Genomic DNA, 27,694 nt, shown 5'->3' with positions numbered 1-27,694 from the left:
TGTGTGTGTGTGTGTGTGTGTGTGTGTGTGTGTGTGGCTGTTGTTGCCCAGGCCAAGTGAGGCAGGTGGGGCACTGCCAAACATTGTCAGCAGGCTCCAGAACTATCTAGAATTTGTTAAATGAGGGGGTGAGAGTAGGAGGACTAGGGGTTTAGTCTCAGGTTTTCTTGGAATTTGTCCAAAGCCAGAGGCCAGGTTCTCTCCTGCAGGCAGCAGGAAGAGATAGACCTGGAGGGGTGGGAAGGATGGGCTGGGTTTGGGCCCACTCGCACTAACCTGGGGGCAGGGTGTGTGCGCGCGCGCGCGTGTGTGTGTGTGTGTGTGTGTGTGTGTGTGTGTGTGCACAGCTGTTGTTGCTTCTCCATGACTAGAGTCCTGGGAAGCTATGGGCTGGACTGGGGCCTTCGGGAGGGCAAGCAGCCCACCAGCTACTTCTTCTGTGGCCCCTCAAGTCCAGGAGGCCGTGGTGTCAAAATAGTCCTGCCGCTCTGGAACAGACCCGGGGCCTCGGAGGGGACCAGACCTCTCCAACAGTTGGGGCAGGACCATGGGAAGAGAAGCAGGGAGAGCACCAGGGGGCAGAGGGCACCAGCGCGTCCCCTCCAGCACTTTGCCCCTGCCCTCTGGCCCCAGCACTATTTGAAGTGGGACAAGAAGTAGGCGACGGGGTAGTGGGGCCCGTCGATGCCCAGGCCCTGGCAGAGGCCCAACAGGCGGAGACGGGCCTCGGCCGGGCTGGGCCCAGCACAGGCCACACTGCAGTAGGGCTCCTCGTATTCTCCAGGCACCAGGGTCTCCTCCAGCAGATTGAGACGCAGCAGGCCCTGGTCGTGAAGAGCCTGCAGGGTCTCGCGGCTGGCGGTGGAACTCAGCGCCTGCAGGTGCTGGGACACCAGGCACATGACACCCACCAGGTGGCCACGGGCGCGTGGGTGGGCAGGCAAGGCAGGCCGCAGGCCACAGGCCACCATAGCAGCAGCGAGCAGCAGGTCCACACCATAAAGCTCCAGGATCCAGTCTCGCAGGTAGAAGCCACCCATGCGGGGGTTGATCTCGATGAGCCGCGGCCCAGCCCTAGTCAGCTTGAGCTCCACGTTGAAGACCCCATCCAGCAGCCCGCAGCCCAGGCAACAGCGGAAGGCTGCCTGCACCAGCTGCGCCTCCTGCTCCGGTGCCAGCCCAGTGGGCATGCAGGCCGCCGTCTCAGTGAAGCCAGGCAGCCGTGTGGGGCCATTGTCGGAGACGAAGGCAGCCAGCAGTCTCCCCCCAAACAACACCAGATCCACGTCGTGTTCGGTGCCCTCGATGAACTCCATCAGCAGCATGGCATTGCCCCAGCCCAGCCCGATGCCGGGGTGGTCGGCCTCGCCCTGCAGGTCTCGCGCGATCCGGGAAAAGTGCTCATGGCACTGCGACGCGTCCTCCACCAGCCGTACACCCACTGCACCCGCCCCAAACTCCAGCTTCATGACACCTGGCAGGGGCACCTGGCGGACAGCCCTGTCCACGTCGGCCTTGCTCTCCAGTGGGCAGCAGGGCACAGCATAGAGGGAGGGTGCGGGCCACGGTGGGCCATGGCGGCACAACAAGTGCAGCTGGGTGCGGCTCTTCTGCTTAGCCAGGTGCATGGCGGCTGGCGGGTTGCAGGGCAGACCCAGCTCCTGGCAGAGCAAGGCCGTGAGCACCAGGCAGTCATCCCAGTAGGAAAAGCAGCCATCTAGCTGCAGGCCTCGTGCCCGCACCAGCTCCGCCAGCATCCGTGCGTTCTCCTCATCCCTCCGGTGCTCTGTTACATCGAAGTGGATGAAGGTCTGCACCAGCTGGGACGCAAAGTGGTTGGGGTCCGACTCCACCAGGTGCAGCTGCAGAAACCACAGGGCGGCAACACACCGAGATCAGCTCGCGCTGGGCGCTGGGCAATAGGATGGGGCCTAGAACATGGTCCTGGCCCTCAGGGGAGACAGCTTCACCAGTGCTACGCGCTCAAAACGTATTTGTTGATGACTGAGTAGAAGGTACAGAGGTGGGACACCTAATCCAGCCGAGAGGGTAGGGAAGGCAACCTAGGGGAGGCAGTGCTTAAGCTGGGAGCTGAGTAAGGTTTAGCCAGAGGAAAGATGGCTGCAGGAGGAGGGGTGTCATCTAGATGGGAGGGGTGGCAGAGAGGGCTGGTGGACCCTTGCCCACTGGCAGGCTCAGTCTGGCCAGGGTTTGTAGGGAACCACCAGGGTTCGTAGAGAAGCCACCAGGGTTCGTAGGGAAACCACCAAGGTTAGGGCTTGGGACTGCTGGTCTGGTGTCCCGAGTGGCCTTTTACTCCTAGCAGGGACAAAATTCAGCTAGGGGCAGGAAAAAGTTGAGACTCCTAACCTGGACGGGGCGACAGGCCCCGCCCCTACGCTTGGGCTCCAGGACCCCGGCCAGATCGCCCCGCGCAGGCCCCGCCCCAAGGCCAACCCCGCCCCGGGCCCTGCCTCCACCACTCAGGCCGGAACTTTGAGCCCCGCCCCTCCACACCCCGCCCACCTTGAGTCCGTAGTCGCGCGCCGCCTCCCACACGAACTTCTTGCTGACGCCGCCCGCTCCGAGTAGCAGCAGCTGTTTCCCTTCCATGAGGCAGCGCGCCGAGCGCCGCAGCATCGTCTCCACCAGCGGCGCGGCCGCCGCCTCCTCGGCCGCCAGCCCCGGGCGCGGCGCGGCCCACAGCCCTTCGAGCGCGCCGCACGCCTCCAGACACAGGTCTCCGTTCAGCTCCAGGGCCACGGGGGTCAGCGCGCGGCCGGCCACCGTCAGGGCGAAGTCCACCCCTGGGCCGGGCAGGGGGCGCGGGCTCAGGGCGGGCCGCCTTCGGGCCTCGGGCCCCCCTCCTCCCGTCCCCGTCCCGGGCGGCCCGCACTCACCGAGGAAGTCAGTGTGGACCTGGCGCCCGCCGCGCTGCTCAGCGCTCAGGCCGGCCTCCAGGGTCAGCACGGCGGCTAGCGCGGCCTCGGCCGCCGCCTTGACGCGCTGCCGCACGACTGCCACCTGCGAGGCCTCACCCAGGCCGCACTGGGCCAGCGCCGCCTCCAGCGTCCGTGGCAAGGAGCTCTGGTGCCGCAGAGGCCGGTCCCCACGGCCCACGCTGCACACCACCTGGGCAAGGTGCGGCTCAGGGCACTGGTCCAGGAGGAGTCTGCTCGGGACTATCCCCGGCCCCAGCACACCTTCCCCTATGTCACGATCCAGGCCGCACCCCTCACTGGACATTCAAGTCCTGTCCTCCAATGTGACTTCACACTGCACAAACCACCTTCCCTGCCACTGCTCGTCTGGTCCCCCTGGGGGGACTCTACCCAGGCTTCCAGGCCCAGCTGGGGTCTCTGCTCCCGAAGGGCTCCAAGCATGCTTGGTCCTAGTCCCTACAGCCCTGGGGGCCTGTTCCACCCTGGTGGGCTTAGCCCTAGAGCTCCCTGAGGGCAAGGTTGAGTCTCTCCCTCTCAGCTTGGCCCAGAGCTGTGTACCTAGGAGGGTCCCTAAGCCTCCCTCCTAAAGGGCTCCAGGCCCTGGAGGTTTGTCAGGGACCCTGGGTCAGCCTCTTCTGTGGGGAAGAGCTCTCTGGGAAGAGGTTTCAGCCCTGGGCCCCGGTACCCAGCATGGGATACCAGGTAGGGCTCGGGGATGTGGGTGGAGCACAGGAAGGGTTGGAGAGGAGGGAAAGTGTCAGACGGAGTTCTCCCAGAGGCAACCAATCCTCTGCCCCACCCCTCCCAAGATTTTGTCCTCTCTCTGCCCAGGGGCCCTCATCAGCTCAGTGGAACTGGGCTGGGGTGTGGCCGCAGGGGCATGACCTGAACCTGAGCCATGCTCACCTTGCTCAGCAGGGGCCTGTCACCCTGTGTCCGACAGACCACAGCACAGATACGCAGAGCCAGCTCAGGGCCAGGCGGGGGGCTGCCTGGGGGAAGACGGTGAGGCCTGAGCACAGAGCAGCCAGGAGGCCGAGCCAAGCTCCACCTCTGGCTGGCGCGGGTGGCTCTCACCTGGGAAGGGCAGCCGGGCAGGTGGGCATACAGCCTCCACCAGGACACTCTCTTCCTCCTCCAGTTTCTCCAGCAATGCCAGCACTGTGTCCACCACTGGGCCCAGCTCAGCTCGGGGATACAGACGCATTGCCTGCCGCCCCCTCCAGCGCCAGCCACTGAGCTTCATGGCTACCTGCAACAGGCAGGGGAAGGGGGCCTCCTCACCACCCCACGTACCTGCAGGGCGGGGCGCTCATACCACAGGAGCTAATGAGTAAACTGAGGTAAGAAGGCAGGAGATTACCACAGAGATGGGGCAGTGGTAGGGCTCAAAGTTGGGGACCACTTCCCAGCAGGACCCGGTAACCCTCCACGGGTTCCCCTCCTGCTGGCCTCTGCACAACCTTGGGGGCAGAGCCTGTTACCTGCAGGGCATCACCCAGGGCCTCGGAGTGCAGAAAAGCCCCTACTTCCTCCTTCACCAGTGTCTCCTGGCCCTCTTTGCCATTCAGCTCCACCAGCCGTAGTCCCGGGCTGGCATCCCCTCCCCTCAGCAGTGCCGGCGGCTTGTAGGTGAAAGCCAGGGTAGCTGGTACAGCCACGTCACCCTGCCGAGCTAGCAATCGCCTCGTCAGCAGCCGGTCCTCCAGCAACCGGGCCAGCTCGGCTGAGGCGCCTGTGGGGCAGGTCAGGTCGCGAGCGAGCTCAGCTGCCTCTCGACCCCGGCCAGGCCCCAGCCCCAGGCCTGCCAGGAAGTAGGTGGCGCGGCGAGGGGGGACGAAATCGTCCAGGAATGTCAGGCCCCCCGGGTGGAAGCTCACGGCCTTGGAGACCAGCAGGGCTGCCTCGCCCGGCTGCCCTGGTGCTGGCACCTTTGTCAGCCAAGCAGGGGACAGGCAAAGGAGCATGTTTCCTGTGGGCAGAGTGGGGGGGGGGGTGTTGCTGGCCAGGGAGGGCTTCATGCCCCCATGCCCTCCATCTCCAGCCTGGGCCCCTGGGTAGTCGGGGGCAGCTGCTCCCAGAACCCACCCCCACTCAGAGTAGGGCAGCTGGCCCGGTGGCATGCAGGCAGTTGCCAGGGTTGGCGGGTATTTTGGGATGTGGCTGGGCCAGGGCAGGGCTGCCCTTTCTGTAGGAGGGGGTGGGGGAACTCGGGCACACACTCACCCGGGCTCTGGACCCCGCCCTCCAGCAGCAGAGACAGAAAGGTGCTGGGGGATCCCAGAATGCACAAGGTCACCTCCGCCCCAGGGCAGCCTTGAGGAAGAGAACATTGCCAAGCTCACCAGGGGCTCCCCTTGCTCTCTTTCCGCCCACCTTTCCCCACCCCCATAGCCCTGCCCTCACCCTTGGACCCCCAGGTCCTCCCCGGGTATCGGACGAGAAGAGTAAAGGGGACAGAGGAAGCTGGAGAGCGAAGGGGAAGCTGCCTGTCCACCTTGCCCTCTGAGGCTAGCTCCCTTCCCTCTGCAGCTGGCCCAGAAGGCACTGGAGGCTGGGTGACTGGAGACGTGGGTTCTAGCCTGAGCTCTGCCACTGACTTTCTGTGTGACCCTTGGTCCCTGTGCGGTCGGGGAAGGAGTCTCTGCACCTCAGTTTCCCAGTCTGTACAATGGGGCCCAGTCTGTGATGTTCACGCACTCTAGCTGTAAGCCCTCTGTCCACACAAAATCTTCTGTGGCTGCCTGATACATAAAACAGATAAAGCAGAGGAGGAGTCCTGGGTCCCAGCTGCTAGCTGCCTCCACAGCAGCTCCCAAGACACTTCTGTAGAAGCTGTGGCTCCACAGAACACGGATTGCAAATCCCAGGGCTGGATTTTCTGGGGGTGGGAGGGAAGCCTCGATGATCTCTGACTTTACTGGTGCCAGATGCCCTTTGAAATGCCTGCCTTCCGGAGGTTGACTGGCCTTGTCTCCCTGGCTTCGGACCAAGCCAGAGTCTAGGGGAAGGGGCCGACCTTGACAGAGATGGGAAGCAGGCTGGGCTGAGGGTGCCTCCCTCCTCCTAGGGGTGCCCCCTCCCCCCAGGGCTGCCCCCCTCCGTGGAGCCCTCGGGCACCTGTGCGGGGCACCTGGCTGCGGTCCTGGGTCTCCGGAAGGCCAGCTTGCTGCAGACAGCTCTGCAGGAGACTGTAGTAGTAGACAGTCCAGGCCCGGGCCTCCGCCCCCTCGGGGGAGCCCTTGCAGTCCAGGGCCACGTCATGGCGCCAGGAACCGTGGAAGCAGCCTGGGGGTGGCAGGCCAGAACCCCCGCCCCATGGGCCCTCCTCTTCTTCCAGGTCCTTGGAGCCCAGGGGGGAGTCACGCTCGGGACCCAGTGGATCCAGGGACAGCTGAGGGAGGCAGAAGTGGTGGGTCTTGGGCAGGGTAGGCAAGGGGCATATTAAGTCACCCAAGGGTATAAGCCCCCCACTCTCCTAACCTTGGGCAGACACTGTCCTAGGAACAAAAGAGGATGGGTTGGGTTGGGTTGGGTTGGGTTGGGTTGGGTTGGGGGATGAAGGCCTGTCACCAGGCACATGTAAGTGGGAGTGCTTTGTAAACTGTATGTGCAGCGCCCCAGACGGTGGGAGCAGAAAGCGATGCACTGCTGGCTGGACCCCTGCCCCCTCATCCCATGCCCAGGTCTGCCCCAGCCTGGTTCAGAGGGGCAGAGGTTTTTTGCCGGTTTTGTTTATCGAGGCAGCCCTGGGACCTAAAACAGCCCTGGCACGCTGTAGCTGCGCAATGTTTGATGACTGAAGAATAAGTGAACGAATGAACCAAGCAGTCACTCTTGGGCTGCTCTCTTCTCTCTGGCCTCAGTGACCCAGGTACCATCGTGGAGTTCTGCTGAGACCTAAATATGTGGGTGAATCTGGTCCACGGTCATCTCCAAGTAGGCTGGAGAATCTACCATACGCCCAGTCCTGGGCCAGGCATTAGGAAGGAAAAAGCTGGCGCCCTTCTTTTCAGATGTTCTGAGTCATGGAAATGCTCACTTTAGATGAAATCTTACACCCTGCCCCTCTCTGAGGCTGGCTGACTCCCAAATGAGGCTGCTCAGAGGCTCTCTGTGAACACACGTGCAGACACAGGTGGGCCTGTCCTCCGGGGGACAGGCTGGGCCTCCTTGGGCAAGTCGTGAGGTTTCTTTGGGACTTGTGGGCGCCTGGTGCCTGCCCTGTCCCCCGCCGGGGTGCTGATGAGGCTTGGACCTAGAGAATCACCGTGGTCATTGCGAGACCGCACGCTGCAGGCAGCCGGGAGGGCAGAGGTCTGGGCCTCAGACCTGGCCTGGAACGCCGGTTCACCGGTGCCAAATTCTGAGGCTTGGTGCCCTTTCTTAGGAGCTGAGTCCCCTGAGAGCCCAGAACGGGTTCACTGCTATGTTCCCAAACTTAGAATGGGGCAGGGCGCCTGGTAATAATAAGTTGCAGGATGAATGAATGCCAGAGGGGACCAGGAGTGCCCGCCTCCCAGAGCTGATGGGGGAGAGAGGCAGTGCCTAGCACACAGCAGCTGCTTGTCCCATGGCACACAGAGTGGGCGGTCAAGGGGTGGTGTGTGCGCAGCTGGTCACGGGTCTGTCCGCACAGGCAGCCCCAGGGCTAGGCTTTTACGTGCCCGATGCCGCCCTCCGGGCCCTCCCTCTGATTAGGGGCTTGGGCTTTGGTGGGGAGGGACCAGAGGAGACTCACCATCTCACAGGTGGAGAGGCTGAGAGACTGATGGAAGAGACTGACAGAGAGAGACAGAGGAGGGAGTCAGGGCGGCCGGATCTCTACCGCAGAGCCCAGCCCCTAAGACTCTGGGGCAGAGAGGTGGCCGCGACCGCCCCGCTCTCCTGTCCCAGCCAGGAGGTGTCCAAGGCTGCCCCGCCCCCACCCCAAGGAAGCAGAGGGATTTCTGACGCCCGGACCCCCATGGGGCCCCGCACCCCGGGCTCACACATCCCAGGCTGCGCGGGGCAGGGCCGGGGGTCCTGGCGCTCAGCCCTTCCAGCGGGGGGTGCGCCGGGTCCCCGCACGTGTGCGCGCGCGTCTGGGAGGGGTGTGCAGGCGGTGTCGCGGGTCCCGCTGGGGGGCGCGGGCGCTCAAGGTCCCGTCCCCGCGGCCCCTGCCCCGCGGCCCCCTCCCTGGCTCTCCCCGGGGCGCGGGCAGCAGCCGGGGTACCTGGCGGGCGGCAGCGGCTCGGCGGGGCTCTGCCGGGCTCGGCGGGCGGCGCGGACCCGGCGGGACTCGGCGGCGGCGGCACAGCGCCCGGCCGAGGCGGCGCCGCTTTATATAGAAGCGCCCGGGGCATGCCCAGTGCCAGGCGGGGGGGCGGCGCGGGGCGAAGTGGCCCGGCCCCACCGTCCTCCAGCCGGGGGACCCGGCAAAACCTCCGCCACCCATCCTGAACCTGGGGTGCTGGGGGTGGGCGGGCCCGACCCTGCCAGAGGCAAGGCGCCGGGGGCGGGGGGTGGCAGGGAGAGACAAACGGAGGGACAGACAGGAGACCTTCGGAGACACAGTAAGTCGAACAGAGGGCCAGGTTCTAACGGAGAGCGATCGTCAGAGAGGGTCACAGACTTAGGGGCCGAGGTAAAGAAAAGACAGAGGAAAGAGGGGGATAGAGAGAGAGAGAGAGAGAGAGAGAGACCCATAATGGAAGAGAGATGGAAAGAGGATAGAGGGGGAGGAAAAAGCTGCAGCCGGCAGAGACTGGTACCAGGGCTGGCCCTCAGGGGTGGGGTGGCCAGGAGAGCGGCTGGAGCACACGGTCCGGAGCCCTGACCTCGGATGGAGTCCTGAGCTCCCCAGCACCCCGGGCCGCAGCTGCCTGCCAAGGAGCACTGTGCCGTATGGCAGCAAGCACTCCCAGAAAGACCTTCTTGAACAGGGGTCCCTGTACATATGCGGGGTCGCCTCCTCATCTCTCCCAGCCCCTCCAGAGTAGTGGCCACTAGGTAAGACGCCCCCCACAAGGGCAGTCCCAGTTCCCTGGGATACCCTCTGCCCTGCTGGGGGCCAAGAGGGAAGAGGGTGGCCAGGCTGGGAGTTCTAGTGGGTCTGAGCCCAGCAAAGGAAGGGGCTTGTCTACACGATCTGCCCTGCCCATCAACACCCAGGTCAGCTGGACATCCATAGTTATCTCCCCAAAACGCACATCCTTACCCCCAGGTGCACCCATCCAAACACCCACAAAAGCACACCTCAAGAGACCTGGATCACAGCCACATATTCACCCCAAGAAACACACCCAGAGATTCATACCCTCTCAAGTGTTGTCCCACTAGGTGGATTCCGATCCTAGATCCAGCTGTGGGGCCTGGGCACCTCCCCTTCCTGGTCTGAACCTCCCTCTCCTCCTGACTTAAATGGGTCTAGTTACCATCTCATAGGACTGGGGTGAAGATTATCACAGCATCCTGAGCCCAGCGCACGTAGGCTACTGTTGCAATTCTCCCACCTACCCACCAACCCCCCGAAAACTCAGACCCTCTCTCCAGAGACACCCCCCGACTGTTCCCTAGAGCCTCCTAGGCTGGGGGAGGGTACTGACGGCCCCACAGCACTTGTGGAGGCAAAGGTGGCTGCTTTGGCCCCTTTCTACAACCGTACACAGAGCAGCCTGTGAGGAACCACCCTGTCTACCAGTGGAGGGACTCAGAGAGAAGTGACTTACCTGGGGCCCCCCAGCCCAGCCCACATTCCCCACACAGCTTTCCAGGGCTGCTCTGGGCTCCCCAGCACCAGATCCACACTCCACTCCTCCCTGTGGCCAGCCCAGGCTCCTGGAATGAGGGGCGGCCACCCAAGAAGATCCATCCTCTTGCTGAGGGGGTAGCCTGAGCTCCAGGGAGATCCACGGGAGGGAGCAGGGTTGGGGCATGGATGTCACCAAAGAGCATGAGAGCTGACACTTAACAAATATTAAAAACCAAAATCCAACAGAGTAGGTTTTAAAGATTTTATCGGCTTTATCCAGCGGTTCAAGAATCAGGCAGCATCCCATTTGGCAGGCAGAAAGGAGCCTACAAGAAGTTGTGTAAAATGCAAGACTTTTATAGGCAGAAGGGAGCAGACACAAAGAAGTTATACTTAGGCAAAAAAGTGGGTTGGTTATTGCAAGATCACTTTCTTTTAGGCAACAGCAGGGGTCTATCAGGCAGATGAACTTGCTAGTGCTGGTCAGGCAATTCCTGATTGACTGGTTTAAGATACAGTTTCCAGGAGAGCTGAAACTGTAATCAAGTTATCTCCGTTTGGTGATATGGGGCTTAGCATAAGTGACTCCACCTTGGGCCTGCTGTCTTGTTTTTTTGCTTTTTCTTTTTTTTAACTATTTAAAAAATTATTTATTTATTTATTTATTTATGTATGTTGGCTGCACTGGGCCTTAGTTGTGGCATGCGGGATGTTCAGTTGTGGCATGTGGGATCTTTAGTTGTGGCATGTGGACTCTTAGTTGCGGCATGCATTCGGAATCTATTTCCCCAACCAGGGATTGAACCCGGGTCCCTGCATTGGGAGCGCAGAGTCTTGCCCACTGGACCTCCAGGGAAGTCCCTGCTGTCTTTTTTTTAACACAAGCAGTGTAGCATCTGTGGACTCAGTTTTCACATCCTCAAATGGGGATTATAGTGCATACCTTAGCCCAGGCTTGGCTGGACAGGGGGCACCTGGCAGAAGGTAGCAGTGCCAGCAAACGCTTTTTGACTTGTCCCAGGCACTGTACAGAGGGCTTTATGTGCCATATCTCACTTAACCCTGTTGGGTAGCAGTTATGAGTCTCTGCCTTTTGCAGATGAGGCAATGGAGGCTCAGAGAGGTGATGTGATTTGCCCAAAGTCACACGGCTGGTGAGAGGCAGGGCTGGGGTCTTCCCTCTGCCAGAGTGTGTGCATACATGCACACAGAGCAGTGTGGTTCTGTGCCCACTCCCAGACTGCCCTGGCTGGGCACCGGCTGTGATGGCGTTTGCCTTGTGGATGCAGAGAGGAAAATCAGGGTTGGGCAACTGCAGCTCAGCCCAGGGCCCTGGGACTTGGGGCAAGCAGGCTGGCAGGGCAGTCTTGCTCAGTTTGTGCCAGGAGAGCCTGGAGGTCACCTGAGGCTGAGCTGAGCCAGGTAGGCGTGGGGTGACGAGAGACAATCCCTGGGTGACTGCCCAGCTTGACTAAACAATAGCCATCATAGCAGTGAGACAGGTAGAGTGCTCTTGGGACTAGGGTGCGAGCTGTTATTATCCTATTATCTGTAGGAGGAGACTGAGGTTCACAGAGAGTGAGAAGGCCTTTCCCGTGCAGGGACTTTGCAGGGAGTCCAAGCCTGGCCTCCGGACAGTGTGGGGCTGGGGGGACTTATGGGGTGGGTGGCAGTCAAGATGGAGACCATGGCCCCCCCCCCACGGGGGTCCATTTGCCCTTCCACCTCTTTGCTTGCCCCCGACTCCTGTCCCCTGGGCTGACCCGGGCCGATGGACATGGCTGGCTGCCATCCCAGCTTTGGTCCCCACAGGCTGAGCACTCTGATGCGTGCCTTGCCTTCTGTGAGCCCCTTTCCAGGCAGGTTTGTAGGGAGCTGGGGCTGCTAGGTTCAGAGTGTGGTTGTGCAGGTTGCTCACTGCACAAAGGTACCCTGCTGAGCGGTCACTTCCCTTCCGTCCCGCAAGGGATGCATGTACCTGGGGGAGGGGCATCTTTTCCCAAATAGTGCACAGGAGCCATAGGGCGCTAGCGCAGCCCTGTGGGAACAGCGTGTGTAAAAAAGCGTTCCGACAAGGAGGGAGCTGGTCCTCTTTTGGTCTGACCCCTTGGCTCAGGCTTCCCAGATGGATGGTGGATAACGGGACCTGCAGAAGGACTGCCCAGAAAATGCTTCCCTCAGTAGACAAGGCAGTGACTCAGCCCCAGCTAGAGAGGCCCCTGCTGGAGACCACGTGCCCCAGGGTCTATATCCAGGGGGAACGACTACCACGTGGCCTCTCCTCCAGACTCAGCAGCCCTGGTGCCAAGGCTGCTGCTTTCCTGCTCCTCTACCTTCCCAGAAGAAGAGCTGAGCGCACGGAGGGCAGGGAGTGCAGGGCAAATCCCATAAACTCCCTGCAGGCTCCCCCACCTACCTGCTCCCAGCGGGAGAGTCCATGAGACACCCGCCCTAAGCCTAAGGCGTGGTCTAGCTGGCTCTGCCCCCAACTGTGATCCTGGGCTGGGCGCTCAACCTGGCCACCTCCCCCTTCTCTAAAGAGGCTCTCAGTGCCACCTGCAGAGAGAGGGTGTGGGGGTCTGAGAAAGGGTCCGTGAACTGCAGGGGACTGTGTTATTATTAAGCTCCAAGTACCCTAGTGGGGTGGGGAGGGGGAGGGAGGGCTCAGGAAGCTCTCTTTAACTCACAGGAGCCCAGCCCCTGGCCCACACTCAGAACCTAGGCTGGGGCGAGACTGGGGGGCTGGGCAGGAGCAGGAGAGAGAGAGCAGCCCCAGGACAGCAGAGGGAGGTGGGTGTCAGGCTCACGGCTGTTGATGCGGGGGGAGCGGTGAACCTTGGGTCTGACCTGGGCAGCAAAGCTTTGGCCCAGTTGCCTCCCCTCCTGAGCCTTAGTTTCCCCCCAGGTAAACCTCAGCTCTGGGTCTGGACCTCCGTGAGTCCCTCCTTCAGGGAGAGGGATGGTGCGCCCAGGACCCAGGGCCTGGCCAGTCACACAGGCAGCGCCACAAGAGTGTACGTGGAGGGAGCGTGTTCCTGCAGCCGTGGCCCTGTCACTAGATCTGAGGGCGCCAACGCTCCAGCTCAGCCACTGAGAAGGATGGCTCAGACACTCCACCACTGCGACTTCCTGGCGGTCCAGTGGTTAAGACTCCGCGCTCCCACTGCAGGGTGCTGGGGCTGGCTCCCTGGTCAGGGAACTAAGATGCGGCAGCGGGGCCAAAACAAAAACCACTCCAGCATTTAAGCGGGACTGCAGACACTTTCTCCGGGTACTCCCCTCCCCCTCCCCCCTTCAGGGGAGGGCACCCAAGGAAGCAGGGAGGCAGGGCACCCGGAATGGGCCCTGCAGGAACATAAGCCTATGTCAGAACCAGAACCAGCCCCGTTGTCCTGGCGATTGCTCCTGTCCCAGGCACCTCAGGCACCCACGGGGGCAATTAGCGAGTGTGGGAGGGGTTTCCACGGTGGCAGTCCCCAGGGGGTGTGGCTGGGGCTTAGGCAGGGGGCAAGGGCTGGCGGGCCCTTTCTCCTTTGTCCGGGCACACTAGGCCTTTGTTCTCAGCTGGCGCTCTCTGAGGACGGGACCAGGACCATGGGTGGGGGGCGGACCTGGCTTAGGGTGCCCACACCCCTGGGGGGATCCTGAGCCAGCAGGAAGAGGGAACAGAAGAGGGGATAGAGCCCCCCTTCTGGGCCCAGCATCCGCTGGGGGAGCCCTCTGCCCCCAGGTACAGAAGCCTTACCTGACCCCAAGAGGCTGGGCACTGCAGCTTACCATTGGCTCCTGGTGCTGGTAAACACCTTCCAGCAGCCAATGGGCGGCCTCAGTGTGCCCCGAGGCGCCGGGGCTGGACTAGGAGGGGCGGGGCTGTGAGGGGAGTGAGGGCCGGAGGGGAAGGAGCCGCTGGTCCAGGGTGGAGGCTGGAAGGCATTCCATCTGACTGCATACGGGCTTCTGCTCAGACTTTATTCCAGGCCTCCCCGGGAGCCTTGGGGTCCCCTAAGCCCAGCCTGTGCCCCTAACCTCACCCTCCTTCAGTGCCAGCTTGATGGCTTACAAGGGCCCAGGCCCCAGGACAGCTCCATGGGCGGATGATGGGCCTGGGTCCCCCAAACCTCACTCTCTCACCTTCCTTCATCCTCGAGCCTGACACAGTCCGCGGGAAAGAAGCTGAGGCATCCATCCCGGCTGTAAAGCGCGGTGCCTACTCTGAGGCTGGCATCCACCGTTCAGGCAATTGGGGTTGGGGGACCCCGAGTCTCTGGTACCCTCAGAAGTGGGACCTTCAGAATCGGGTGTCCAGGGAGGAGGTGGAGCCTCGATGGGACCTGGCGGGGCTCTCGATAGGGGGCGCCCTGGACCGAGTCAGCAGCCCATGGAAAGTCTTGCCTCGGGTCTGGGGCTTGCGCCGTGGCGGCCTGGGCTCCTCCGGGGGCTGCACCACGATGCGGGGCACCTCGGGCCTGGTGGCTCCCCGGGTTCCTGCCAGCTGCTGGGCCTCAAAGATGGCTTGGGCCCCAGGCAGGCGGGCCTGCGGCCTCGGGGGTGGCCCAGATGCCGACGCGGGCAGCTGGGCCAGCTGGGCCTTGATCTCCCGCTGCAAGTCCTGTTCGGACAGGGCCACGCTGTGCACCTGTGGGGAGCAGTTGATACTGAATCTGCCTGGCCTGGGGGAGGGCAGGAAGCGATGAGATGAGATCCCTGTGGGGCGGGCAGGACACAGCCGCAGGAAGTGGCTGAGGGCTGAGGGGCTGACAGACAAAGAGACTAAAGGAGCCACGGAAAGCCACTTGAGGCCTGGGGTTTCCACATTCTCTGCTGCTCAGAGGACAAGAACTGAGCCCCGGTTCTTACTGTGACTTCCCCCTCTGGGACTCAGTTTCCGCAACTGTGCAGGGGGGCTGGGTCATTGCAGAGGGCGGGCAAGGGGCACCCACCTGGGGCATGAAGACCTCCTCCTGCAGCTGGGCGGGCGGGATGGCTCGAAGGGCGCCGAGCGTCTCCAGGAGCCCTGGGCAGGCCAGGCGCTGTTCAGTGGTGCCCAGTGCCAGGCGTACCAGTGTCAGCCCCACGCGGAACAGCACCTTCACACCTGCAGGCCGGGGGCTCACTCAGTTGGGGGGCCAGCCCTGGGCTTCCTAACAGTCTGCACCTGAACCTGCCCTCAGCCAGACTCCTTCCACCCTCCTGCAGCTCTGCTCCTGTGACCCAATGACTGAGAGCAGGGTGGCAATCTGAGAGCACTGGCCAGCATGTCTCAGCGGCCACGGACACTTCTGGGCAGAGCAGCCTGCCAGGAGCCGGGGCTACTGAACGCCTCACGCCAAGCCTTCTCCTTCTGGGCCTCAGCTCCTCGTCCCTCCGAGGAAGAGCTGGGTGGTGACGTGAAGCCCTTTCCAGCTCAGACCTGTGACCTTCTGATTCTAGAAAGATTCTAGCCAGAACTCCTCACCTCTAAGCCAAGAGCATAGGACACACGTGCACATAAACACGCACACACGCACATGGGTGTGACCTTGGGCCTCTTCCTGGAGCCTCAGAATTCCTTCCTGGTAGCCTCGGGTCTGCTGAGAACAGCAGTCAGGGGACCAGCGAGGTCTGGTGACAACTGTGACTTGTAAAGGGACAGCATCACCGTTATGAAAGGGAGCCTGAGGCAGAGGGCAAGGGTAGCTCAGCCACTCTGACGCGGGTTGGGGGGGCCCTGCCCTGCCGTCGAGGTCTGAGTCTGCAGCGGAGGACATGTAGATGGCGACTTGGACACCCGTGGCCAGAGCTCTAAGCCAGCCTGAAGCCAACTGGGCATACAGCGGGTGCTCAATAGATGTACTGATTGATTTCTACCATCTGTTTGGTCCAACCACCCCGCTCTTGGCCCGGCACCTCTCCCACGTCCGCACCCCCAAGTCAGTCGTCTGTAGCCTGGCCTCTCCGCCTCCACACTGGCCCTGCAAGTTTGCCTCCTCCATAGAGCGGCCGCGAGCCCCTTTAAACAGCACTCTCCTCCTGCCGCCCCCCTACACTCGGGCACATCCTTTGTTTTATTTTCTTCACAGAACTTATGACAATCTATAAATACCCCGTTAATTTGGTACCGTCGCCTCCCATCCCCACCTCCACCGGAATGTAGGTCTCACTCACTCAAGTGGCCCTGGCTTCCAGAGCAGCGCTGGCCTCCGAGAGCGCTCACGAAGGGCCCGTGGGGCTCCACCGGCCATGCCCCCACTGTGCCCAGTCCCTGAGCTGTCTCACTGCTGGCATCTCTGCAGCTCCTGCCCTATCTACCTTGGGGACGCGCCCCCCGACTCCAGCCCTTCCCCAAGCAGATGGTGCCCTCCCTGTGGTGGTCTCACTGCTGGGGGTGGGGGCTATCATTCATTACATTGGTGATCCGTGGCCAAGGGCCGGGCCGTTTCCCCAGAGCCACAGGGCGCTGTCACCCTCAGCACACCCCAGCAGCCGGGCCCCAGGCCAGGACTGCCAGTGGCGGTGGGGCAGAGCAGAGCTGGCACCCTCATCCCCTCTGCACACCAGGCACCCGAGGCTCCCGGCCCGAGTTCCCACACCTGCCCCCGCCCACCGGGCCAGCCACCCACTCACCCTCGCTAAGGAAAGCGTCCCAGACACGCAGCACGGTGGGGAAGGGCAAGGAGCGGGCAAAGAGGCACAGGAACCACTCGGGCAGGTAGAGCAGGGGCCCGACGCCCGCCTGCTGCAGGTGCTTGTACACACGCGGGAGCAGCCGCCGCAGCAGGGCCGTGAACACCTCGGCGTCCAGCTGTACAGTCTCCTGTGGCCACGCCCATCAGCACCTCCACTCCCCGTCCCCAGGCCCCTCCCCAGCCCCCGCCCAGCCCCTCCCCCTGTGCCCTCTGGCCCCATCCCAGCCTCTCACCATATGGGGCCCGTAGTAGCCAGGGAGGTAAACCTCGCAGATCTGTACCAGGCACCAGAAGGCCTCCTGGGGGCGGGCACAGGCCTTGAGTGCCCACCGCAGAGGGGACCACGGAGGGGACCGCAGGGCGGGGGAAAGGGGCGCAGGGGAGGGTCTGGAGCCAGGAGCCTGGACTCAGTGCTGGGGCTGGTGGGGAGGGGCAGGTCTTACCAAAAAGCTTCCTGTTGCCCAGATAGAGGCCTACCAAGGGGGGTAGGGAGTTGCAAGTCACAGGGCTCAGGGGGTTGAATTTGAGGGTCACAGGGTAGGGGCTCACTGGTCAAGGCTAGGGAGGGTCCCCAAGATCAAGTCTTGGGTTCTTGGGGTCACTGGGGTCAGGGATCATGGTCACAGGGTTCAGAATCAGAAGTCATGAGGACAAAGTAATAACATCCAGACTCCTAGATCATTGGGGCAAAGGTCAGGGCTCAGGGTTCCATGTTCCTGCAGTCAAGGTCGTTGGGTTTGAAGGTCGCTGAGGCTGGTGGTCATGAGGCCCTGGGTCACTCACTAGGACAGGTTTGGGTACGAGTCAAGGATCCCAGGTCCCTGAGGCCAGAGTTCCTGGGGATGGAGGGGTCATGGGTCCAGGGCACAGGATTACTAGGTCCCTAGGTCACCAGCGTTGGGGGTCATGGATCACTGGGGTTAGGGGGTCAGGGTCTTGGGTCCCCGTAGCAGGGTTGGGGGCACTCACCTCTGGAGGCAGATACATGAGCAGCACGGCAGCCACAGGGCCCTGGGCCTGGCAGTAGCCCTGTTCTGGCCGATATAGGGTGTAGGCCTTGAGTACCTGGAGGAGCCCCTGCTGCCTGTGCCAGAAGACCCCGTTAGGGGCCAGTCCTCCGGGCATCCCCTCCCCGCCCTCTGGCGGCCCTCGCCCAGGCCTCAGCCCCCCGAGGGCCTTGCTGGGTCCTCTGAGATGCAAAGATATAAAGCTGGGGCGGGGGAGGGGGGACTAGGCCAAAGCACCTGGGCGTTGTGGGGCTGGGGGTCCCCGGGTATCACTGGCCTCGTACCCGTGACCCTGGGGTGACACAAACATCTCATGCAGAGGGAACTGGCGGTGCAGGTCCCTGCCGATGGTCTCCAGCCACTGTGGATCCCCAGGGGCCTCAGCCAGTTCCTGTGGGTGGACAAAAAGGTTGAGTGTAAAGGCCCAGAGTGATGAAGGGCCAGGGGAGGGGAGGTGGGACCCCTGCCAGTTCCCTCACCTGATAAGTGCCACGGCTGTTCTCCTGACACACATGGGCCCCGCACAACAGGGGCCAGCACCGGGCCCGCAGGGCCGAGGGGATGCCTTTCCGGCACTGCATCTTTACCTGTGGATGAGGCCAAGGGACCCCATTAGGCCAGCCACGCCAGCTTCCCCTGCTCCTGTCGGCAAGCCCCAAGCACAACCTGTCATCAGGCAAGAGCCACTTTGGGTGGCAGGGAGGAAAGGCAGGAGGTACTGGGACAGGGGAGGGGTGAATTTTGCCAGGGCACGGGCCGAGGCAAAGCGGGCTGAGCCACTGAGGCCTGGGTGGGGCCACTCTCCCCCTCACCTTCTTGTACCGCCGAGACATGGTTTTCTCCCAGCGTGAGGTCATCTCCACCCACTTCATCTCCCGCTGGCGGATAAGGTCTGCAGGAGGGTGACCTGGCCTGGGGACACATGGCACAGGCATCCAGGCGCTGGGCAGCTGTTACCCAGAGCCCACATCTGCCACCCTTCATTCTACCTGGGTGAGCCTAACTCCCGGCCCTGGAGATCTCTGGGAATCTCTGGGGCGGGGTGGGGACCTGTCACCCAGGAGTTGCCAGTGGTTGTCATGGGGACAGGAAAGGATGTGGCTCCGATGTGGGTGGAAGCCGGAGAGACCGAAGGGGGTGTGTAGGTGTGTGTTGAGGGAGGGGCTTGTTGACTGTCCCCCAGGATGGGGACACAGACAAGTCATCGGGGAAGTTGGGTAGACAGGGTCCTGGACTAGAAGCCAAGAGTTGTGAGATGGAGTCTGATTCTGTCTCTGATCTGCTGTGTGACCTTCCTGTCCGTCTCTGGACTTGTCTTCCTGTCTGTACATTGGGAATGGAGAGGACTGGTGGGGGAAGAAGTGTGGGTTCTGTGATCTGGATCTGGGATTCCTGGGCCAGATTAAAAGGGGAAGAATGTTTGGCCCCAGAGGTGGGTGGAAACCCTCAGAAACTGGGAGTAAAAGAGACATACAGGGACCACCTCCCGCAGCCCTGCTAACCTTAGGATTCCATCTGGAACCCGAGAAGGGATGATACTGGCTGAGTCCCCAGACCCTCCCAGGACCCTCGAGGTTGGACCTCACTCTAGAATTCAGCCCTCAGCTCCCACCCTTATTCCCAGCACCCCACCGCCCCACCCCATCCCTTCCCTACTTACCCTGGCTCTGCTGAGCTGCCCCCAATGAAGCCATAGCGGTCAGCCTGGCGATATGGGCCAGGCCCACTCAGCTCTGAGTCAGACCCCAAAGAGCTGGAGTCATCCTGCAGCTCACCAGGCTGCACCAGGTCCTCCCCCAGGGCCTGGGCCATGGTGCTGCAGACCCCTGATGCCACAGGCTGCAAGATGTGGGGAAAGCCAATGTGAGAGGCGGCTCCTAGCCAGCCTAGGGCCTGGGCTCCTATCCAGCCAGGCCCCAGCCCCAGGACCTGACTGCGTGGTCAAAGGGAGTAGATTTCAGGGTATCTCTCCAAGCCCCTTCTGTCCCCTCTTCTCTTGTGGGGTGGGGGTGGAGCATGGGCCCAGAAGTGGCAGAAAGGCCAGGCCCCTGTCCCCTGCAGCCCAGCTTACCTCCTTGCTGCACCTCACCTCCTCCTCTCACTTCCTCCTCAGCCACAGCTTCGGCAACCGGACGGGGGGCCCCTCCTAAGTGCGTGGGGGGGGGTAGTTACCCCTTCCTGTCCCGGGCTCTTCCGGCCTGCCCCCCTGGCCCTGGGCCATGGGCTCCTCCCACCATCCCGGTGGGCTGGGTGGGTGCAGGCTTGGGTTCCTGCGCTGGGTGTGATGCGGCCAGGGCCTGCCAGAGGTAGAGAGGGCAGGCTGCCTCCAGATTTGAGGTCACTGGCATGTAAAACACTCGATTCAGGGTCCAATGAGTATCATGGTGTATTTAGTGTTTGCTCTTTACAAAGTAATACTTTCAACATGCACACAATGTAGCATTACTATACTACTCAAAAGGCAAGGATGAGACATTACAAAAAGTAGTAATTTAGCATGCACCACAGGCAGTGTGGACCAAAATGAGCTCGGAGCACAGCAACAGGTGTCTGGATCTACCTAGTCAGTCACCCCAGGGCCCCAGACTCAGGAGGTAGAGGTCCTCCGTGAATTTGAGGCTAACTCTTACTATCTCTGAGCCTCAGTTTCCTTTCCTGCACTTCAGGGGCTTAATCTGCACTGTTTGGGGAGACCCAATGAGTTAACAGTGAGGTCACATCACCTTCCCGACCAGGACAGAAGCGGAAAGGACTGCTTAGCCCTTGAAAGAGAAAAACAACTGCCAAAGTACTTCCGACCGCACCTCCTCCGAACATCGGAGGGTAACTCCTCAAGGGCGGAGCTAGGCTTGACCTCGCCCCACGAAGCCCCGCCCACCAGGCAGGCTCCGCCCCAGACACAGGAGTCAGTCCAAGTCCTGTCCCCTGACCGAGGCCCCGCCTCTCGTGCCGCCGCGACCCCTGCGCCCGGCGTCCGGCGGAGGCGCTAGAGCGCTGGGGCAGCGGGCGGAGCGGGGCGGGGCGGAGCGGGGCGGGGCGGGGCGGGAGGCCTAGGAGGCGGGGCGGCGAGCCGGGGCGGGCGGAAGGAGCGCCAGGCCGGAAGGAGGCAGCGGGAGGGCGGGAGGCAGGAGCGGGCCCGGAGCTGCTGGGGCCAGAGCGGCGGCGCCGCCATGTCCGACAGCGAGAAGCTCAACCTGGACTCTATCATCGGGCGCCTGCTGGAAGGTTGGCCGGGGCAGGGGAGGTGGGCGCCGGCCGCGCCCTGGGCCCCTGCCCGGCCCGGAAGTGGCGCGCGGGTGGACTTGCCCCTCCCAGGGCCAGCTTAGACTGGGCGGGGACGGTCCGCGAGGTCCCGTGGCCGCAGGTGCCCCCCTTTCCAATCGCGGCGCGCCTGGGAGGTCTGGGGTTGCTCCCCTTGCCAGAGCAGGGCGGGGGCGCACGGGTTGGCCAGGGCTCTTGGGGTGAGAGAGAAATCCGAGAAACCTAGCCCCCCCAAGCAAGGGGTCCTGTGTTCTGAGATTTTGGCAGGCCTCCGCGCACAGCAATCCCCTCTCGAGTGTCTTGAGGGTAGTTGGGGGTCTCGTCCCTTGAGGCTTGAGGCGGGGGTCCCAGGAGGCTCAGCAGCAACAGCTGCCCCTGGGCGAGGCGGGGCCCGGGAGGCCCAGGCGCCCCCCAGAAGTGCCTATGGGGCCACCCATGTCACCCACCCTCTTCTTGCCCGAGGGTCCTGATGCCTCATTCCACTCCCAGTGCAGGGCTCGCGGCCTGGAAAGAATGTACAGCTGACAGAGAACGAGATCCGTGGTCTCTGCCTCAAATCCCGGGAGATTTTCCTGAGCCAGCCCATTCTTCTGGAGCTGGAGGCACCTCTCAAGATCTGCGGTGAGCCCCCTGCCCGGGCCCCTTTGCTTCCTGAAAGTGGGTATCCCCCCCCGCAAGCCAAAGTCCCTGGATCTCTCTTCCCTTGAGTCCAACCCTGGCCCCGGGTTCAAGTTTAGGCTGCATCTAGCGCTGACCTGGTTCTCTGTGTCACAGGCGACATCCATGGCCAGTACTACGACCTTCTGCGGCTGTTCGAGTACGGCGGCTTCCCTCCAGAGAGCAACTACCTGTTTCTGGGGGACTACGTGGACAGGGGCAAGCAGTCATTGGAGACCATCTGCTTGCTGCTGGCCTATAAGATCAAGTACCCCGAGAACTTCTTCCTGCTCCGTGGGAACCACGAGTGTGCCAGCATCAACCGCATCTACGGCTTCTACGATGAGTGTGAGTGGCCTGAGCGTCTGGGGCTGAGCGGGTCCCGAAGGGCTCTCCCGGCCATTCAGTGCGACCCTCGTGTTGACCTGGTGGCTGGGGTAGCCTGCTAGACTGAGCTCTGTGAAGGCAGGGCCGGGCCGGTTCACGTCTCCCCGCCCTGCCCTCCTGGCGTGGGTCCTGGCGCTCGGGAGGGACGTGGTGAATGGTTGCTGACTGAAGGGCTGCCAGCATTCTCACGCAGGGCCTTGCCTGTCGACATTCCCCTCCAGTGCATCCGTTACTTAAGCACTTAGGATGCCTGTCCGGACTGGACTCTGTTGGCCAGGAGCTGAGAGAGACCAGACCCGGTCTTGGCCTGGCTCTGCTCGTGTGCAGGGGGGTGGGTGCCAACCCTGAGGTTGTTCCAGAACTGGAACTCCGGGGTTCCTGTGGACTCAGCTGCTTTAGAATTCCTCCTGGGAGGCAGTGGGGTGGGGGTTGGTGGCGGGGGGCGGTTTCCCTTCTTGCCTTCCATTCTCTTCTCCCAGCTGTGTCTGAACAACACACAGTGTGCCCTGGAAGGCCCAGAGACCCACTCTGAGGGTGGGGCAGACAGGCCTTCTCGTGAGCCCTCTCCTTCCTCTGGGCAGGCAAGAGACGCTACAACATCAAACTATGGAAAACCTTCACCGATTGCTTCAACTGCCTGCCTATTGCTGCCATTGTGGATGAAAAGATCTTCTGCTGTCACGGGGGTGAGGGCGGCTCTGGGCCGCATGGCGAGGGAATGCTTGGGCAGGACGAGCCTGGCCACATCCCTGGGGGATTTGGGACAGAAGTGTTAGCTGGAGGACACGTTCTCAGCCACCTGGAACAGCTCTGCCTGGAGTCCTGGTTTGGCTATCACTTCTTCCACAAAGTCCCCCCTCACCCCAGCGTTAGGCTGCACTCACTGTCGTGTCGTGGCCTCGGCTTCTTGCGTGGAGTTTGCTTGTCTGTCCCCAGGGAGCGCTGTGCTCCGTGAAGGGACAGGGACTTGAAGAGGCAGAAGGCGATGAGCTCTGCCTGTCTAGGCTCCCAGGAATCCAGGAGAGGGCGGAGGGTTGGGGGAACAGAGGCTGATTGGCAAAGGCTTCCTGGAGAAGGGAGGGCCCTTGTTTTGAGGCTTGAGGAAGTGACCTGCCCCCGGTGCCCCCCCAGGCCTGTCCCCAGACCTACAGTCCATGGAGCAGATCCGGCGTATCATGCGGCCTACAGACGTGCCAGACCAGGGCCTGCTGTGTGACCTGCTGTGGTCTGACCCTGACAAGGACGTGCAGGGCTGGGGCGAAAATGACCGTGGCGTCTCCTTTACCTTTGGAGCTGAAGTTGTGGCCAAGTTCCTGCACAAGCACGACCTGGATCTCATCTGCCGGGCACACCAGGTGGGCTGGCAGCTCTGGTCTGGGTGGCAGTGGGGGCTGGGCAGCAGCACCTGCTGAACTAACTGCCCCCACCCTCGTCCAGGTGGTAGAAGATGGCTATGAGTTCTTTGCCAAGCGGCAGCTGGTGACACTCTTCTCAGCTCCTAACTACTGTGGCGAGTTTGACAACGCAGGCGCCATGATGAGCGTGGACGAGACGCTCATGTGCTCCTTCCAGGTGGGGGTGGAGGTGGGGATGGAAGGGGCGGGGGGGCCCATGGCTCAGCCCCATGAGCCTGACCAGCTTGCCTCTTCTAGATCCTCAAGCCCGCCGACAAGAACAAGGGGAAATATGGACAGTTCAGCGGCCTGAATCCTGGAGGCCGGCCCATCACCCCGCCCCGCAACTCCGCCAAAGCCAAGAAATAGCCTCCGTGTGCCCGCCCTCTGCCCCAGATGGTGGATTGTACAGAAATCACGTGGCTGTGAGGGTTCGTGCTGGCCCCCTAGGGCCGCCCGTCACAGGGAACACGGAGCCTTGGTGTATTTTTCTTTTTTTTTATGAATCAATAGCAGCGTCCAAACCCCCAGGGCTCCTTCCACCTGTACCTGCAATGGCTGCAGGCAGGATCCTGGGGCTGAGGCTGCAGCTCAGGGCAGAGCAGGGCCAGATTGTGGGTCCCCAGCCTTGCTTGGCCTCAGGGCTGGCAGCCGGATCCTGGGGCGACCCATCTGGTCTCTCGAATAAAGGTCAAAGCTGGATTCTCGCCACGGCGTCTGTCTCCCTTGTCCCAAATGCCGCGCCTGGCGACCCTTCTGCCTAGGGCCACTTGGGAGGCTTGCTGGGCATGGGGCCCCAGCCAGGGAAACACCAGCCACATGCTCAGGTCACAGGGGCCCTTGGAATTTCCAAGCCAGGGCCAGAGTTTTGGAAAGGCAAGCAAAACAGTGTGTGCCGGCCACAGGGGATCCCCGAGGTGCACCCAGGGTCCGAGGGAGGGACAGGTCCTGATTGGCAGAGAAGGTAGGTCAGCAGGGGCCAGCAGCACCACCGTGATTTTTCTCTTAGGGAGGTGGGCTTAGAGAAGGCAGGCCCCCAACCCTGGCCACATGGTTGGATTAAGAGGTGAGGGACCTCCCGGCAGGTGGCAGCTCAGCACCAAGACTGGGAACAGACACGATCGACTGGGGGCCGAAGGGAGACGACGGTACCCAGGCCAGTCACAGATAGCCATAGCCGGGCAGGGCCTGGGGGAGGCGGCAGGACCAGCCAGCTGAGCTCCAGCACAGCCCACCTCTACCACCCACCCTGGAGGAGAGCTGGTCCCGCCCCTGGTTGGCGCTGGGAGGTGGGGAGGCCCGGGCTGCCCCTGGTCCAGTCCTCCAAGGACTTCTCGGCTCAGCCCTCCCCCTCGCTGTCCTCAGCCAGCACGGGGCTGGGGCCCTGGGGAGAGTGTGCAGGGGCCAGGACGGAGCCAAAGAACAGCGAGCGGAACTGGCGAGAAAACAGAGGAAGCCGAGTGAGCTCTGGAGGCTGCTCCCTCCCCTGCCTCCGTCTCCAGCCAGCCCCTACCTTCTTGGGTGGGGGAGTCCCAGGCACTGTGCTGGGCTCGGTGTCATCTTCCTCCTCCGAGTGGGAGCCAGGGCTACAGTGGGGCTGGAGGCCAGGTGAAGGGGAGGTGGAGGGCAATGTCCGCGAGCCCTCACTGCCCACGGTGGTTTCCATGGCGATCATGTAAGAGTCAATGTCGTCAAGGGCAAAGTCGTCCAGGTGGGGTGTGCTGTAAGCAGAGACGGCGGCGTTAGCAACGACCAGGAGAGAAGACGGGGAACAGAGGCAGGGCCCCACCTTGGAGGGCTCAGCGGGGGGCTGCAAAAGCCCTGTGACCGTTGGTGGCCTCTTGGTTTTATGACTTCCTGATTTGGTGGGAGGGGAGAGGATGCCTGGGGTTAAGTGGCTGCTTCCTGGAGGGGGTGGACCTGGAATCCTTTCATCAGAGTTGAGGTAGAGGCCTGAGCGAGGCATCTTGGGGGCCGCTTTAGCTCAGCTGGGGGAGGGGAGCAGCAAGTCCTGTAAGCTGGGCCACCTGGGGCCCAAGCCTGCACCTTCCCAGGGGACAGGAACTGGAGAGCACTGGGGCCCAGGGACATGCTGGGCGGAGGGCCAGGCCAAACTTCCTCTGCTTAAACTACACTGGGCCCATCCTCCCCAACCCACCTGCCCTTTCAGCCACCGGCTTCCCCAGTCCCAGGCAGCCCCCCGGCTTCCCGGCAGCGCTTTCCCTCCTTGGCCTGGGAGGAGGCTCGGAGGGGAGGCCTCAGCCAGAGAAGGAAGCCAGCCGGACCCTGGGGACACTTCCCTGGGTGGGGGGAGTCTCTGAGTACAGCTGCCCAGTAAGGTTGAGCCTGCAGGGCTGGAAGCTGTGAGCACTGCAGGGGCTGGGGCCCAACAGGAAGTGGGGGGAGGGGGAGGTGCAGACGCTGGAAGCAGCACCCTCCCCAGGGTGCACAGAGGTGGGGAGGGGGAGGAGTGGGTGGGCAGCGCCCTCACCTGTGAGCCTGAAGCTGAGGCGCCGGCCGCTGGAGCTCCGGGGCACGCAGGTCCTGGGGGTGCGGGTCCGGCTCTGAGAGCGTGGCCAGGACAAAGTGGCCGTCTAGCAGAGAGTCCTTGATGGCAAAGATGGCTGGCCTGGGCAGGTGACGGGTCCAGGCAAGGTCAAGGCCCTTTGGCTCCTGGCATCCCAGAGCCCTCCCCTCCCTGTCCTGAGGCTGGGAGTTACCTGCCCGGGCCATCGAAGTAAATGCTGAGAGACAAGTTCGCTGTCTCAGCGAAGCTCAGGAGCCCCTGGGAAGGGAGAGGCAGAGCACTGAGGCCCCGGGCCGGCAGGGAGGAGCGGGTGGCCCTGGCAGTGAGCGCGTGCGGGGCAACCTCACCCGGAATTCCTTGAGGCAGAAAGTGATGGCCACCCCTTCCTGGGCCTGCACCTGCTGGAAATCCTCACCCCCGATGCTCATCTCGGTCACCATGGCTTTGGCGGCACTGTCTGTGGGGTCAGCAACAGGAGGAAACCTGGGCCCTGCCCCATCCCAGCCCACCTCTGCCCCCTGCCCCAGGCCACGTCTGGCTCCCTCACCTGCCTCCTCCTGGTAGCTACGCAGGATGACCCTCTGGCCACGGCCAATCCCCAGCGTCACTTCGGCCAGCGCAGGGGGGAAGGGCAGAACAGCCTCCCCCAGGACCCTGTGAGGAGGGCATAGCATCACCCCAAGACTCAGCCCCATCCAGTGGCTTCGCTCTCAGGACCTGAGGCGGGACGGTGACACACCCCAATGTCCAAACGGAACCAGGCCAGGCCTAGCATGCCCCCAGGGAGGACAGGAGCGGGACATGGTCCCTGCCCCGTCCAAGGCTACCAGGCTGTCGTGGGAGGAGGAGTCCACTTGCAAGAGACGGGGCAGACAAGAGCAGAGCCCACAGAAGACAGCAGGAAGCACGGGCTGTTTGCGCTGAACCAAACCGGGCAGGCGGCACCTGGCCACCCAGGGGTGGGAGACCATCCCCACACTGTCTGCATAAATGCGGCCTTCAGAGAGAGCCCTCAGATCCTTGTCTAGTAAAGACACACGCCGATAAACAGTTACAGGTGAAATAACATCTGGAATTTGCCTCAAAACACTTGCGACAGGAACTGGCGTCTGCTTTTATATGAATTTAAAATTGTCCATAAGAAAAAGAGAAACGGGCTTCCCTGGTGGCGCAGTGGTTAAGAATCCGCCTGCCAACGCGGGGGACACGGGTTCGAGCCCTGGTCCGGGAAGATCCCACATGCCGCGGAGCAACTAAGCCCGTGCGCCACAACTACTGAGCCTGCGCTCTAGAGCCCGCGAGCCACAGCTACTGAAGCCCGTGCGCCTACAGCCCGTGCTCCGCAACAAGAGAAGCCACCACAATGAGAAGCCCTCACATTGCAACGAAGAGTAGCCTCCGCTCGCTGCAACTAGAGAAAGCCCGCGCGCAGCAGCAAAGACCCAAAGCAGCCAAAAATAAATAAATAAAAATTAAAAAAAAAATTCCTTTGTTTTTTAAAGGCTTTTTTTTGTATTACGTGTAACAGACAAAATTATTTAAGTCAATAAACTTTTAAGGAATTTCACATGTTCTGATTCTTTCCACTGCCAATCACCTTAGTTCCTCCAAACTCATAACCTTCAAGATAAAACAGCCCTTTCAGAAAGAAGCTGTCGTGTGAGTCAGCCCCCAGTTCTCTTAGGTGGGCTTCTTTGATCTCCAGTGGAATATGGACACGCTTCAGAATTCCCCACCTGTAATCTCTGGGATCCAATTTCCTCAAGCGATTTACTTTAGGACCATGTGTAGGGTCAGGAGGTGGATCTGCCTGGTTCTGAATTTGACACCCTCTAAAAATGTATTCGGTTCAAATCATATTCACTCCTAAACCATCACACCCTAGAACAGTACAGATTGTTGGGATAGGCCAATACCTAAGATTAAAAAAGTCTGACTGTTTTTCCAACGATGTAGATTTACGGAAAAAGCCCCATCAGGATAGATCTCAACACAGCTGCTCTTTTTAAAAAAGAAAGAGAAAGAAAAATCCTCAAAATACAGACCACAGGGCTTCCCTGGTGGCGCAGCGGTTGCGCGTCCGCCTGCCGATGCAGGGGAACCGGGTTCGCGCCCCGGTCT

The 27,694-nt window shown here is 62.0% G+C and overlaps 4 protein-coding genes across 9 annotated transcripts in view; 1 reads left to right on the top strand and 3 right to left on the bottom strand.

The window, feature by feature from the left end:
* Window positions 1-53: 53 nt before the first annotated feature.
* Window positions 54-5,258, bottom strand: LOC102981468 (carnosine synthase 1). The gene is made up of 7 exons (XM_028483889.1): window positions 5,169-5,258; window positions 4,427-4,914; window positions 4,020-4,194; window positions 3,849-3,934; window positions 2,901-3,132; window positions 2,527-2,807; window positions 54-1,862 (listed from the first exon to the last, which is right to left on the bottom strand). Exons 2-7 carry the CDS (start codon window positions 4,907-4,909, stop codon window positions 636-638), a joined length of 2,484 nt encoding a protein of 827 aa, XP_028339690.1. The 5' UTR covers window positions 4,910-4,914; window positions 5,169-5,258; the 3' UTR covers window positions 54-635.
* Window positions 5,259-13,497: 8,239 nt separating this feature from the next.
* TBC1D10C (TBC1 domain family member 10C) lies at window positions 13,498-19,180 on the bottom strand. Its single transcript, XM_007126947.4, has 9 exons — window positions 19,008-19,180; window positions 18,160-18,259; window positions 17,827-17,934; window positions 17,632-17,738; window positions 17,310-17,424; window positions 16,574-16,639; window positions 16,279-16,468; window positions 14,616-14,770; window positions 13,498-14,311 (listed from the first exon to the last, which is right to left on the bottom strand). The coding sequence occupies exons 1-9, from the start codon at window positions 19,157-19,159 to the stop codon at window positions 13,964-13,966; spliced, it is 1,341 nt and encodes a 446-aa protein (XP_007127009.1). The 5' UTR covers window positions 19,160-19,180; the 3' UTR covers window positions 13,498-13,963.
* A 1,237-nt stretch (window positions 19,181-20,417) lies between these two features.
* On the top strand, window positions 20,418-23,753 carry PPP1CA (protein phosphatase 1 catalytic subunit alpha). Its single transcript, XM_024133343.3, has 7 exons — window positions 20,418-20,572; window positions 21,098-21,229; window positions 21,383-21,613; window positions 22,234-22,338; window positions 22,784-23,007; window positions 23,090-23,224; window positions 23,305-23,753. The coding sequence occupies exons 1-7, from the start codon at window positions 20,518-20,520 to the stop codon at window positions 23,413-23,415; spliced, it is 993 nt and encodes a 330-aa protein (XP_023989111.1). The 5' UTR covers window positions 20,418-20,517; the 3' UTR covers window positions 23,416-23,753.
* Window positions 23,754-23,870: 117 nt separating this feature from the next.
* The window catches only part of RAD9A (RAD9 checkpoint clamp component A), a 6,442-nt gene continuing 2,618 nt past the window's right edge, over window positions 23,871-27,694 (bottom strand). For 4 of the 6 annotated variants that reach the window (XM_024133340.3, XM_028483890.2, XM_055082334.1 and 1 more), the window contains 5 exons: window positions 25,921-26,227; window positions 25,767-25,831; window positions 25,538-25,675; window positions 24,560-24,767; window positions 23,871-24,481 (listed from right to left, as the gene is read on the bottom strand). In XM_024133340.3, the coding sequence (XP_023989108.1) occupies window positions 24,386-24,481; window positions 24,560-24,767; window positions 25,538-25,675; window positions 25,767-25,831; window positions 25,921-26,227 (814 nt within the window). In that variant the 3' untranslated portion in view covers window positions 23,871-24,385. The remainder of the gene's footprint in view (window positions 24,482-24,559; window positions 24,768-25,537; window positions 25,676-25,766; window positions 25,832-25,920; window positions 26,228-27,694) is intronic. The other 2 variants (XM_007126946.3, XM_024133341.3) reach the window with 1 other exon arrangement.

Source organism: Physeter macrocephalus, unplaced genomic scaffold (genome assembly GCF_002837175.3).
Source record: "Physeter macrocephalus isolate SW-GA unplaced genomic scaffold, ASM283717v5 random_86, whole genome shotgun sequence".
NCBI lineage: Eukaryota > Metazoa > Chordata > Mammalia > Artiodactyla > Physeteridae > Physeter > Physeter macrocephalus.
The sequence above is the reverse complement of the archived record's forward strand: the minus strand, read 5'-3'. Positions and strand labels throughout refer to the sequence as shown.